Source organism: Cydia fagiglandana, chromosome 21 (genome assembly GCF_963556715.1).
Source record: "Cydia fagiglandana chromosome 21, ilCydFagi1.1, whole genome shotgun sequence".
NCBI classification, from domain to species: Eukaryota; Metazoa; Arthropoda; class Insecta; order Lepidoptera; family Tortricidae; genus Cydia; species Cydia fagiglandana.
Window position 1 is genome coordinate 130,718 of NC_085952.1, and position 14,564 is coordinate 145,281.

The window sequence follows — 14,564 nt, forward strand, 5'->3', positions numbered from 1 at the left end:
CCTGGCGACCTTTCAACACGCTCACATATTTGCAGAACGGTTGAGCTGGAGTTAACTACCACATTTTGCTGGAATTACGCAGTTTGCTGCTTAGGAAGGCGTACATAGTCGTTTTTTGCCCGGTTTTATAGGGTGTTAACCGAACCTGAATGCTAAGTGCTTTTTGTCTCCATATATCCGGATCCATAGTCCGGATTCATCCTGAGGGTCGTGAAGTTGGAATCTCGAGACAGTGTGAATTTTAATTGTTTTGTGCTGAGCGTTACGACTGAACATCTAGCGACCTTGAAGGAGGAGTTTTGGTCGAAGGGTGTCAAGTTCCGGCGGTTCCGCGGCCGGCTCCCTGACACTGTGGGGTTGCGAACTGCATCGCAGCCAAAATTGTGCTTTTAGTTTTTAAGATATATTTGTAATAATATGTAGGAGAAACTTGCCTAATTCGTACCCTTTAAGAAAAAATGCTAATTTCGTGAAAATGCAACTAATTAAAAAAATACAAATGGTGGTTAAATAATGAAATGTATGCAACCGATTACCGTTCTGATGCGTCATGACACAACACGAGATGACACGCCAGGCAGAAATTGTGAATCCGGATTTACAATACAACTTGCAAGCTATCATGGAAAAGGCCGTGGATTGCAAACCGTTGTCGTCACGTTAACAAACGATTCGTAACCTTAATTTCAACGAGATAAGGTCTACCAATGGGCAACTAAGTGTAAAACATAACAAGGTCCTCCAAAACTATTTGTGTAACCATTAGAGGTCAAATATTTTTGAACTCCGTATAAAACCTTTATTGGCGTATTATTTTCCTGATTCCCTCGGCGTTAAGAGAGGCCACAAGTGTGTTTACTCGACGACTTTTGTCTGTTTACATTCGCGTTCAAGCCTCTCCGAGCGAGTGCTAAAGCTGACAAAACGTACGAGTGTTACGGTTAGGTTTTCGATTTATGCACATTAAGTCTTGCAATCCCTAGTACAAAATTGTCTCGGATATTTTGCACGCAAGCAAGATGTTGTGAAAGGAACAACCTGTAACCAAAAACAAGCAACTTGAGATAATTTCTACTTAAGCCCGTCACAGGCGTAACGATAATAATAATATCGGCAGATACCGTAAGATGCCGACAGATATCTTAGAGTAGGCATCGCTAAGCAGTAAGCACCACACACTCAACTATACCAAAATATTTGTCGGTATATTACGATAACGATATATTTTGGTATATTTCATCTCTCATAATGTAGGTGCTAGACAGAGAGCAATATACATTATTATATTTTGTCATAGTTGAGTGTGAAGATGAGAAAATGCCTTTCGATAAGATATCGTCTTCGTAAGATACCAACATATATTACACTACAGCTCCGTTACATTACAGAGTCCACACTGTCAAATAGTACGTAAAAGATATCGTAAGATGCCGCATCTTACGGTATCTGCGCATATATTATCGCTCCGTCTGTAACGGGTTATACGGCCACTTACATTTGTGTATGTTTGTTTGGCTTGAGTAATCACTAGCCATCAAATAGGAAAGCGACCGCATAATATGTCCGTCAATAACAAATGAAACACGACTTTAATCCCCGCCCACACCACGTTACATCTCCCTCCGACCAGTATTTTATAATTATAATGCTTATACTGGTCTTGTTACTGGACGATTTTGGTCGCACTTTTTTTAGTAGAAATTAGTCAACGTTTATTTTTAATAAAAAATCATTATGTATATATTCGTTATTTTAAATTAGAGTGACTTTATCCCGTTGGTGACATACACTTATTTACTTTGGCCACCTTGGCATAAGACATCTTTTAATTATAATCCAAAGACACCGATCTGCAAGTTCGCTCGATGAAAGGCAAATGAAGACGCCCTCAGAATGTTTTGCGAGTAATTATCGAGTCGGCGGTTCCTTTGCGGATTCTACGGTTGCTATTAAATATGAATAATCACTAGATGATTAATAAAACGCTATTCGCTTATTGAACGCAGCTGGTCAGTGAGAATCGGCGCACTCTATTAGTTTTTACAAAACTTACAAAAGCGACTCCCAACAATCCCAACCCAACCGACGCGACGAAGTTCCACTTCCAACTCAGGAAACTATAGGCTTTAATTACCTCTTAACCTATCACTAATACACAATATGTACTTATTATTGTTAATAACACGTCGGTGGCAAAGAAGGTTACATCCCGCCGATGGTAAACAGTCACCGTAGCTTATGGACGCCTGCAACTCCAATACAAGGGTGTTACATACGCGTTGCCGACCCTTTAAATACCCTTTAAAGTAGCCCGTTGAGAAATACTCGGCAGGGAGCTCATTCCATAGCCGGAGTGTCGCGGGAGGAAATTCCTCTTAAACCGCACAGTGCGCAGTGCGGGAACAGCTCTAGAATGTGATGGCTCCTCTACACGATGGGCCAAAGCCGGCCACTCCAAGGGACGCATTTATGCGTTAGAGGGAGCAAGTGATATTGCTATCTCATTCTACCGCATAGCTGCGTCCGTTGGAGTGGCCGGCGTTGGCCCATCGTGTAGGTAGAGGAGCCATGACCCTGTCGACAACGCTTACACCTTTTCCAATGTATACATTACGAGTATATTGTCAAAAGTTGACTATAGAACTATAGGTATACAAATCGACTACCACAAATCACTTATGGCCTGTATAGCGCGATCTACTTCAGCTGTCAAACTCGGAGGCACTATTTTACTTAGATACACAATTACACTCCATTCTACATCTTCTATTGGTAGTTTGGTGGATATGTTTTTGGTAGCTACATATATAAGTTGCCAGAGTCGCGAGTGAGAAATTCCCACGGTAAATGATTAATTCGGTTTAAAATTACCCGTTTCACTGTTTCATAGTATAAGAAATCATTGTTTTCAACGGAAATACTGTCTAGCGTCCTTTATGCGAAACTCGGTTGATCCTAATCAAATAAGGACCCAATAATCCCTACCGCGGTTACAGGGCCGAACAGTTCCCTATACACGGAGAGCTGGCGCCGGAAAATATTTAAAATGTTGGCCACGACGGGCATCTGTATACGGCTACCATCAGTTTGGCATTGGCATAAACGCTATCGTGAACGTAATTTGCTATTATCTCGCACATACTGACATATTAGGGGTCATCCATTAATTACGTCACACGAATTTTAAGGTTTTTTGACCCCTCCCCCCCATTGTCACACTTGGTCACATTTGGCAAACCCCTCCCTCCCCTGGTGTGACGTCACATTTTTTCAGCGAAATCGGAAAATCGATTTAAGTATTATTATTTTTTTGTCATTATATTAGTAAATTTATAACCCAAAACTGATTATGAAAAAAAATTAAACTAATAAAAACGATTATCGTTCCAAAAACTTGTTTTTGAACTGTAAAGTAATTAAAATGATAAAAATAAAATTTTGGTTACTGATGAAGTTAAATTGACGTCACAAAGTTTGTGACCCCCTCTCCCCCTTGTCACAACATGTCACATTTTCTTGACCCCCTCCCCCCCCCCCCCCTAAACGTGTGACGTAATTAATGGATGACCCCTTAGTGCGAAAGAGATATACAGTGTGGAAAGATAAGTCGGGCCCTGCTGGAGGGAAACTACTTTAAATCCTTAAGCTGGCTCATTTTACTTAAAGGAGACATTCCTTTATTTTTAAAAAGAAACAAAACTGCATTCAAAGATTTTCTAAAACTCGCTTGCCTCGCCCGGGACTCGAACCGGCTAAAAATTCCAAAAAATAAAAACTCGCAATTTTATTGTACTAGTCGATACAGTTAATGTTAATGATAACATTTCTCCAAGAAACATTAGGTCTTACACTCGTCTGTCGTACAAAATATCCATAAAATCTAATATTTAGTACTCAAGATTTTTTTAGACAGCCAAAATTGAAGAAAAGAAGAAAAATAACTTTAATGCAGCTTTGTTTCTTTTTAAAAAATATAGGAATGTCTCCTTTAAGTAAAATGGCCAGCTTAAGGATTTAAGGTAGTTTCCCTCCAGGGCCCGACTTAAATAAATAAATAAATATTAGAGGACATTTTTACACAAATTGACTAAGCCCCACGGTAAGCTCAAGAAGGCTTGTGTTGTGAAGACTTATCTTTCCACCCTGTATAAAAAGTAAATAACGTTCACGATAGCGTTTATGTCAATGCCAAACTGATGGTACTTAGCCGTACTGGTAGGTGTTGATCGGGCGTGCGCTGGAGGTTAGAGTAGAATCTCAGCAAAGGGAATTATCGAAAAACACTGTAGTCAATTTCATCCGCGCCATAAAGACGAATCGATTGACCATTGATAATTTTACTTCCTTTAACTGGCCTGTCATATTGGGCTCCGCTGTTGACCAGCTGCACACTAAACTACTATAACAACGAACGTGCAGACCAAACTGATATGATGACCGTGGATTCGTTAAATTTCTTACTCAGACTTGCACGATGGTAGGAATAATTAATATGTGTAGTCGTCAGTTTGGTTTGCGGATAGTCGGTACAGACGGGTTACGTTGATCTCAAAAATGTATACTTACCCTTATCCGGGGCTCTAGCTCTTAGTCTACTGGATAACTAGATTATCGAACCGGGAAACTAAACTTACCTATCTCTGTCACTGTTAAACTACGTTTTGTTTGAGTGAGGGTACCTACAGACAAATTTGTCGGTTGTAAAGACGCCATTAGTTCGCTTTTATCGCTTGGTTTAGGGTGATTTAATAGGGTTTGGCGGAAATAAGTCGATGTACTTGGTCAAGATGGAAGGCGTTTAAGAGCCAACAGGGGTAGTAATTTCTCCATACAAACGTACTCGACTGTTTCCTCCGTGGGTTTTGATGCTAGAGCAATGATTTTTTCAACACAGATTAATATTATCAATATCTGTGTCGGACCGTTTTGCTTTTTTGAGATTTTTGTTTTTTAAGGCGCTAGAACCCATCAAAAATGCCCAAAATGGCCTCATTGACTATGCCGTAATAAGAGGCGTAGTATTCAAAACTGATATCAATTAGCCAAAAAAGCAAAACGGTCCGACACAGATAATTACAAAATCATTTAGATTTCCAAATTTGGTTACGATTGGTTAAATTTTGGAGGAGGAAACAGTCGAGTACGAAACCTCGATTTTTGAGATTTTTACGCAGGATTTTTCACCTTGTCCTTATCGCACTAGTTTTAGGAGCCGCTTCCGTTAGCGAGACGGGTATATTTACGTAAAATATTTAAAACTCAGCTCCTGTTTCGTCTTAATACAAGGATCAAGAGGATATTGCCGGAATGACAGGGCATGTTATGGTAGAGTAGGACTACGCTATATTTTCACGCCAAGTACAGTAAAGTAAAGCCCTCTCCGACATTGTTAAGTATGTATATGTACAGGAAAACTATAACTTTAAATTTGTAAATTTGTACGGAACTCTCGGTGGACGAGTCCTAGTCGCACTTGTCCGGTTTTGTTTTTGTTAGAATTCAACGGTTTTCTACTATGTTGAGGTGTTTAACTTGTTGTGTTGTTTGTCGGCAGGTGGCTCCGATAGCAACAAGGGCAAGAGCAAGAAGTGGCGCAAGATCCTCCAGTTCCCTCACATATCACAATGCTTAGATATCAAAACAAAAATAGGTAAGTGCCCTACTCTTATACCTGCCTGCATGTTTATTCGAATACTCAGGTTAATGCGGAGAGGACCGTCTATCCGGTAAGCTGTCTCGTAGGTAGCAGTCCACTCTTGATGTGTTTGTGTCTGCACATACTCCATTTACTTACAGCAGAGGGAGCGAAGCTCTTCCTTTCTGTGTCTGACAGAAGTAGCTTTAGGTTTTTATGGTTTATTTTATTAGGCAGGCGTTGCATAACACTGAAGTAATTCGCCAAAAATGAAGTTGTTGTATATGAGAAATAATAAGGTTTTTAAGATGTCTAAATGATTAATGGAAGTGATGCCTCGGATAAGATCCGCAGTAAAACATTTCACCTTTGGAGTGCAAGGGTCCTCTTGTTACTCTAACCTGGTTAATGGGAACTTGATAGGATATTGAAAAGATAAAACCAAATATATGACATGCAATTTAATACAATTCGCTAACTACTACAATGCACTCCGCTTTAGGGCGGGCGCCGCTCAGAATACAATCGGTTTCTCTAAACTGTCGGCGGTTATGGGGTGACACTATAGTAAACCTTAATCTACGATCGCGAGAAGGACGAGACGCGGGGTTTTGGCCAAAACCTGGGATAAAAGTCTAGTGCACTCACGGGTACCGAACGTAGCTATCATCCACAGGCCCGCTGGTATTTAACGCAGCAGGCGGATCGCTGACGGTGGGCGGCGGGCGTTCCTCAAGCTCCGGCTTTGGCAAGCCCGGGCGAGAACAACCCGCGGCGCTCAGGAGTTCCACAAGAAGGACCCGCGCGATGAGACCTTGGGGTCGTCGGACCGCGGCAAGGCTGTCCGACACACGGCTCGCGGGTCAAGGCCGTGTCAATGCATTGTCGTGTATAAAAAATGAGGTTGTTGTGTATGAGAAATAATAAGGTTTTTAAGATGTCTAAATGATTAATGGAAGTGATGCCTCGGATAAGATCCGCAGTAAATCATTTCACCTTTGGAGTGCAAGGGTCCTCTTGTTACTCTAACCTGGTTAATGGGAACTTGATAGGATACTGAAAAGATAAAACCAAATATATGACATGCAATTTAATACAATTCGCTAACTATTACAATGCACTCCGCTTTAGGGCGGGCGCTGCTCGGAATACAATCGGTTTCTCTAAACTGTCGGCGGTTATGGGGTGACACTATAGTAAACCTTAATCTACGATCGCGAGATGAACGAGACGCGGGGTCTCGCCCTTTTCGCGCACAACACACACACACACGGCGCACTTTACATATATCCCAATCTTCCACCGGCCAGGGCAGGCGGCGGAAGGGGGCGAGGCGGTTTATTTCGATATTCAATTAGGAACTGTATAAATGCTAGCGTGCCCCAGTACCAACTCCCCATCCATTGTCGATTCTAGAAAAATCCCCCAGCCCTCCGTTTCGATCCATATCGACGCATCAAACGTCAAACCAACTTAAACCTTTTCCAAATCATATGACTCTCGAAAAAATATCAATGCTCATTAATACTTGTAATATTTTAACAACAACAACATTCATTTTTTATATACGACAATGGCGCCCGAAAAAAAGTTTTAAATATCAACCTGGTTGCTGTGAGCTTGGGAGAGCGATAAGATAAATGTATAAAATTAGTACCAGTTAAAAAAAAAAGAATTAAATGCAATTATTGGTCTTAAAAAAATACAATACCATTTAATTTGTAACTTTACTTGTGACAGAGTAGCAAATTTATTATTTATTGTAATTATTATTAGGCTACACTATGAATAGTTAGCATAGCGCTTAGCCACAAATTATTTTTTCTACCACGCTCCAGTCGAGAGCATAGTGGTAGTTTACTTCAATACTTCATATATCTACCGAAGTGTTATTAGCTTATAATACTTAGGTGCACACCCTGACACAAGTAAAGCAGCAATCTTACCGACATGTCGGAGGAGGAAGGGGACGAATTCCATGACACAGGTGCGAGGGAAGTCAAACCCCCCACCACTACTCGTGAATTAACAGGATTCAATCCTTCGTATGTCAATACACGACCGCGGGGTGCTGCTGCAGACGCCCACCCACCCGGCCCATCCACGCCAAAACCACTAGAGTCTATTTTACCATATTTGGGGGCTCCGGGCCTTGTCCGTCAAACCAACTCAACCTTAACAGGGGCAGTCACTACAACCCCTACGACGGGGACTACAGGCAGTACAGAACGCATCGTGCATGTATTGCGCGAGGACCATTTGCGGTCGTGGAATTTGAAATTTTCAGGTGACTCAGATGTCACCGACTTCTTCCTTAGGATTGATGACTACAGACGTAGCCGAGACACTCCGGAGCGCAAAGTGCTTAAATGTTTTGCAGATTTACTAAGCGGTAAAGCCTTAGATTACTATAGGCACATACGCGACGGAGTCTCCTCGTTGTCGGAATTGCAAGATCTTTTCAGATCGTTTTTTACATCAATAGACAATGATTATACTTTAGAAAAAACTATTCGAGAACACCGACAATCACCAGGCCAGTCATTACATTTTTACATATTGGAGATGCAAACTATGAATGCGCGGCTCACAACAAAATTATCAGAAACAACCTTACTGCAGATAATTAAACATAACATTTTGCCATCATATGGACACCTGTTGGCTGTCGACGACTCGAATAGCATTCAAAATCTTATTGCTATAGGCAAACGTTTTGAAGCTTATTCAGGCTTACCGGGGTCTACAAATAATTCCAAAACAACAAAACAAATAAAACAAATTAACGAAATTAAAACTTATAATCAGAGAAATTTCAAGAGCAATAATACACAAAGACAGGTAAATAATAAAAACAACCAACTCACTTGTAAAAAATGTAAAAAATCGGGACATTCATACCAACAATGCCGCACTATTCCAGGCATTGTTTGCTTTCAGTGCGGTCAGAAAAATGAGCTTACAAGCACCTGCCACAAGTGTAATCCTGCCAAGGGCAGACCAGCGCCGGAAGCAGACAATGTCCAAAAAAACTAGATAGACCAGGAGCCATCAAAACAATATCAAACACACTATATTTAGGTGCGGTGACTCCTGGTGTAAAGGCGGTTGAAGGAGATAACCGAATTTACATTGATTTTGAGGTACGAGAACGAATATATACAGGTCTAATGGACTCAGGAGCAAATTTAAGTATAATAGGGAACAATTACCATAAACATTTCTTAAATTTAGGATTTAATTTAATAAATTACACTACAACTGCGACTTGTGCAAACCGTTCTGTCGTTGAGGTCATAGGTAAAATCCTATTACCAATCAATTTCAGAGGGATGCTTTATAATATCATGTTTATGGTAATCCCAGAAGTATCTGATGACTTCATTTTTGGCATGGATTCTATATTAACACTAGAATTAATAGATCTTTTTAAATTAAAAGATATTCACCTTCTAAAAAGGAAAACATCACTTAGGCCGGAGTCACTAAAAACATTATGTGCCATAGTGCCAAAACATGATCTCTCCCCTCTCGAATCAATTCAACTGGACAAAGTAATAAATGAATTTAAGTCAATCAGTACAGAGGAGCGAGGTCTGGGTAAAACATCTCTAGTAGAGCACAAGATCACAACAACGGGGCCACCAATAAAACAACGATATTATCCGCTTTCACCGGTTAAACTGAAGGCTTTAAATGACGAAGTAGACCGGATGCTTCAGCTGGGCGTGATAGCACCATCTAAATCACCATGGTCTAACCCCGTTGTTATGACCCCAAAAAAAGACGGTTCCTGGAGATTTTGTTTAGACGCCAGAAAACTTAACGACGTCACAGTCAAGGACTCATATCCTGTACCATACATTAATTCAATTTTAGATAATTTACGTGGCACACGTTATTTAAGCTCAATCGACTTGTCGGCGGCTTACTGGCAAATTTCTTTATGTGATTCCGACAACGTCGACGGCTCCGGCACGTCATGTCAAAAATGTGCATTTGTGGTACCAAACCGCGGACTATTTGAATTTAAACGCGTCCCGTTCGGTATCTCGAACGCGGGCTGTGAATTACAACGTTTGGTAGACTCTCTTTTTCACCATAAATACGGCGAGAAGATATTCGCATATTGTGACGACCTTCTCATAGCCACCAATTCGTTTGAAGAGCATATCGTTATTTTAAATGACGTTTTTCAAGCTTTAAGCAAGGCAGGTCTAACTATAAATTTTAGTAAGTGCGAATTTTGTAAGTCAGAGCTTAGGTACCTTGGATACATAGTCGGTTCACAAGGTCTACTAACAGATCCACAAAAGCTAGATAGCATTAAAAATTTCCCGCGCCCAACAACCGCTAAGCAACTACGCGCATTTATAGGGCTCTGTTCTTATTACCGACGATTCGTGGCAAATTTTTCAACTATCATAGCCCCGATGACAGCTTTAATTGGCAAGAAGAAGGGTAGAGACACCGTAGACTGGACAGTGGAAGCAGAGAGGTCATTCCTAGCGCTTAAAGAAGCCCTCACCCAGGCTCCGGTGCTCGCCTGCCCTGATTTTTCCAAACCATTCCAGATCCATTCAGATGCATCAAGCGTCGGCATCGGGAGCGTACTTATTCAGGAATTGAGCGGTATAGAACACCCTGTAGCTTTTTATTCTAGGTTGCTTACGAAAACCGAACGAAATTACAGCACAACCGAACGTGAACTCCTAGCATTAGTGGACTCAATAAATCATTTTAGACCGTACATAGAAGGTAGCCGCTTTGTGGTGGTCACCGACCATATGTCGCTAAAATGGCTCAAAACGCTAAACAACCCTTCAGGTCGTTTGGCGCGATGGGCAATGCAGTTATCTTGTTTTGACTTTGAAATTAGACATAAAAAAGGCTCCATGCACGTAGTTCCAGACGTTTTGTCACGTATTGAGGCAGTAATATTCGAAGGAGGTTGCAGTTCTAAAGATAATTGGTATAATAAATTATTTAAAAATGTAGAAACAAACCCAGTATTTCATAAAAACTATCAAATAAAAAATAAAGTACTATTTAGATATTCAAAACCAATATCAAATTTACAAACCGAAAATAATTGGAAAATAGTTTTGCCTAGAGAATTAATACTAGAATGCATTAAAGAAAATCATGAAAAACTAACAGTACATCCTGGCACATTTAAAACATTATCAAAAATTAAAGAAAACTATTTTTGGAAAGGCATGTATGCAGACGTGAAAAATTATGTGGCCACGTGTGAGAAGTGTAAAGCATACAAACACTCAAATCAGCCTCCACATGGGCACATGACAAACCAGAAAAAGGTTAATAAACCTATACACACTCTATCTATCGACCTAATAGGTCCTTTAGTACAATCATATTCTGGTCACGTCTACATACTATCTATAGTTGATGTATTTACAAAATATTGTTGGATTCACCCACTTAGAACTGCAACAACTAAAACAGTAACTACATTTATAGAATCAGAAATTTTAAATAAAGAGGGAATCCCATGTGTTTTAATCTGCGACAACGCAACAATATTCCAAAGTAAACAATTTAAAGATTTTTGTGCCACACACTCAATACCAAGGATATTTTATAACGCATATTACGCACCTCAATCTAATACAGTAGAACGCTTTAATCAAACTATTGAGACCTGCCTAGCTATTTTAGTAGGACAAGACCAAAGGAACTGGTCCAAGTACCTACCGCAAATCCAGCTATCTTTGAATAGCACTATTAATATTGTAACGGGGCATACACCATTCTTGTTGGCAAAGGGGCGAGAGATGATGACGGATGGCATGCTGCATTCCATTAGGGGCGGTATTCCAAATTCGTTAGACGACCTCCAAATTTCCAACCGGTCCGATAGAGCAACTGCTCTCAACGAGATGGCAGATATCTTCCAGCGCGTCACTGATGCTTTGACCAAAGCGTACAAACAAAACGCGGTACGATATAACCTGCGCCGTAAGGAACTACGGCTAAGCGTAGGCGATATCGTATGGAGGCGTAATTTTGTACAGTCAAATGCAGCACACTTCTTCTCCGCAAAATTGGCACCGCGCTTCCTGAAATGCAAAGTCATTAAGAAGCATTCGGATGTCGTATATGATCTTCAGGAGATAGACACGGGTAAAATTGGAAAGTATCATGTCAAGGACATAATTAAAGTCCCACAAGGTGTATGTCACACGTAACAATTTATTTTATATTATTAGGGCATACTAAGATTTAGCCCATTCTTTTTTTTCAAGCATACATGCTTCTTTGACCCAACTGGTCAACATTTGTTCCAAGCATTTCCTAGGAAATCAAATTTTATAAGTAACTACATACCCTAAGGGCCCAGGGTGACTCAATTATGGTGGATATAATACACTAAGTAGGACATGGAAAAGAAAACCAAGTTTTTTCTTTTTCAATTAATGCAAGCCCATTGGCTGTATATTGGAATTTGATTTAAGTGCGGGTTACAAGTAACTTCCACTATCACTAGTATAAGTAATAAATAAAGACTACCAACTAGTAACCACATTATATTAGGGTACTAGTGGCTTTGTATTTGTAGGAATATAGGCATAGCAGAGCATGCTATAGTAAAACATAACTATTAGTATATCAATAGGTAGCATTACATTAGGAATAGAAATACATGTAATATACTAATTAATTAGAATAAATTAGCCTAATCAAAAATTTAAAATATATCAACTAGCCTCAAAATGAGAGTTAGCTCATTATTAACTATAGCGACTACATTAGACAACTTAAGACTATTTCAAAGGAAATCTAGGTTATATTTTTTAGTTGAGTAGCAGAAACCACAGTGTGGTGGCCACACGCTGTGATTTCTAATGTGAAACACGTGATAGTCATGATCTGACCACAGCATAGTGTTAAGAGGTATACGTCTACGTTATAGTTTTAGAACATAACATAGGTAAATTAAAGATAAATATTAAGTAGCATACGAAACAAATAAATATAGGTTTAGTGTCAAACGATAATAAATATGGAGCGCATGTATATGTCCGCATGTATAGTTAACGTCCTACTGGACCAGATGATTTTTTGGGAAAAGATTTTTTTTTCTCCGGTTACCCCGGCTGCCTCGGTTAAGCGGCGCTTAACCTCTTTGCCGAGAGAGGGGATATTGTAGCGATGCTACATATTTGCCTAGGATAAATACATGCTTTTCCATACAAGATAACCGGTACAACATGACTGTCGCATTTCCAACAAAATAACATACACCAGAGTATGACACTTATGTAAAACTATAATGTACCTTCTCAGCTGTAGGTTGTTTAGCATATCCTGCCTCCTGGTTAGCTGGTTTCGAAGAAACAAGTCTAAAGAGTATGCCACTTGAACGGAACTTGTCACCCAAATTGCGCGGAGGTTGTTGAACCAAACCTGGCTTCATGCATATCAAAATGATCCTCCTAGTCTACCTAAACTGCTCAAATAGGTCACTTCCTAATTTAATTAGTATTTTAGAATCATTTTCGGAATTTTTATGAAACATAAATAAGGTTGAAATTTTGACAGGAGAACTGTCAGAGAGTAGACTATGCGTTTAGTTACCGCATCGGAAAGAAGGTATTCTGAATGAAACAAGGTAGGAAACGTACGATAAAAATATAATTATTAGTAATTATTATTAACCACCTAAAATATTACAAGTATTAATGAGCATTAATATTTTTTCGAGAGTCATATGATTTGGAAAAGGTTTAAGTTGGTTTGACGTCTGATGCGTCGATATGGATCGAAACGGAGGGCTGGGGATTTTTCTAGAATCGACGATGGATGGAGAGTTGGTACTGGGGCACGCTAGCATTTATACAGTTCCTAATTGAATATCGAAATAAACCGCCTCGCCCCCTTCCGCCGCCTGCCCTGGCCGGTGGAAGATTGGGATATATGTAAAGTGCGCCGTGTGTGTGTGTGTTGTGCGCGAAAAGGGCGTAGCCCACCGAGTGCTTTCCGTGCCGCCGGCGAGCGCAAGCATGGCCGACGGTCGTGTTGCTCCGAGCGCCGTTGCGCGCTCCCTGATGTGCTGAGCGTCGTGGGGACGCTGGTTTTCACCGCAGGGCGCAGTTTCCAAGGCCTGTGGGCTGCGTGCCGCCTGGCGATCCCGAGGTGCTTCACACAGGCCCCCCCCCTTCACTTGCGTGGCCTGTCGACTCCGAGGCGCGACACGTTGGCGCCACCATCAAGCCGTAGGGCACGGCCTTGACCCGCGAGCCGTGTGTCGGACAGCCTTGCCGCGGTCCGACGACCCCAAGGTCTCATCGCGCGGGTCCTTCTCGTGGAACTCCTGAGCGCCGCGGGTTGTTCTCGCCCGGGCTTGCCAAAGCCGGAGCTTGAGGAACGCCCGTCGCCCACCGTCAGCGATCCGCCTGCTGCGTTAAATACCAGCGGGCCTGTGGATGATAGCTACGTTCGGTACCCGTGAGTGCACTAGACTTTTATCCCATGTTTTGGCCAAAACCCCGCGTCTCGTCCCTCTCGCGATCGTAGATTAAGGTTTACTATAGTGTCATCCCATAACCGCCGACAGTTTAGAGAAACCGATTGTATTCTGAGCAGCGCCCGCCCTAAAGCGGAGTGCATTGTAGTAGTTAGCGAATTGTATTAAATTGCATGTCATATATTTGGTTTTATCTTTTCAATATCCTATCAAGTTCCCATTGACCAGGTTAGAGTAACAAGAGGACCCTTGCACTCCAAAAGTGAAATGTTTTACTGCGGATCTTATCCGAGGCATCACTTCCATTAATCATCTAGACATCTTAAAAACCTTATTATTTCCTATACACAACAACATTATTATTTTTTATATACGACAATGCCCCCCGCATGACGTTTGATTCGAGAGGAGAGAGATCATGTTTTGGCACTATGGCAC

The 14,564-nt window shown here is 41.0% G+C and overlaps 1 protein-coding gene across 1 annotated transcript in view; it reads left to right on the forward strand.

Annotated features, from left to right (window-relative positions):
• LOC134675339 (G protein-coupled receptor kinase 2) overlaps positions 1-14,564 on the forward strand; it is a 92,883-nt gene that overhangs the window by 12,663 nt on the left and 65,656 nt on the right. The window contains exon 2 of the mRNA XM_063533546.1: positions 5,555-5,650. Within this exon, the coding sequence (XP_063389616.1) occupies positions 5,555-5,650 (96 nt within the window). The remainder of the gene's footprint in view (positions 1-5,554; positions 5,651-14,564) is intronic.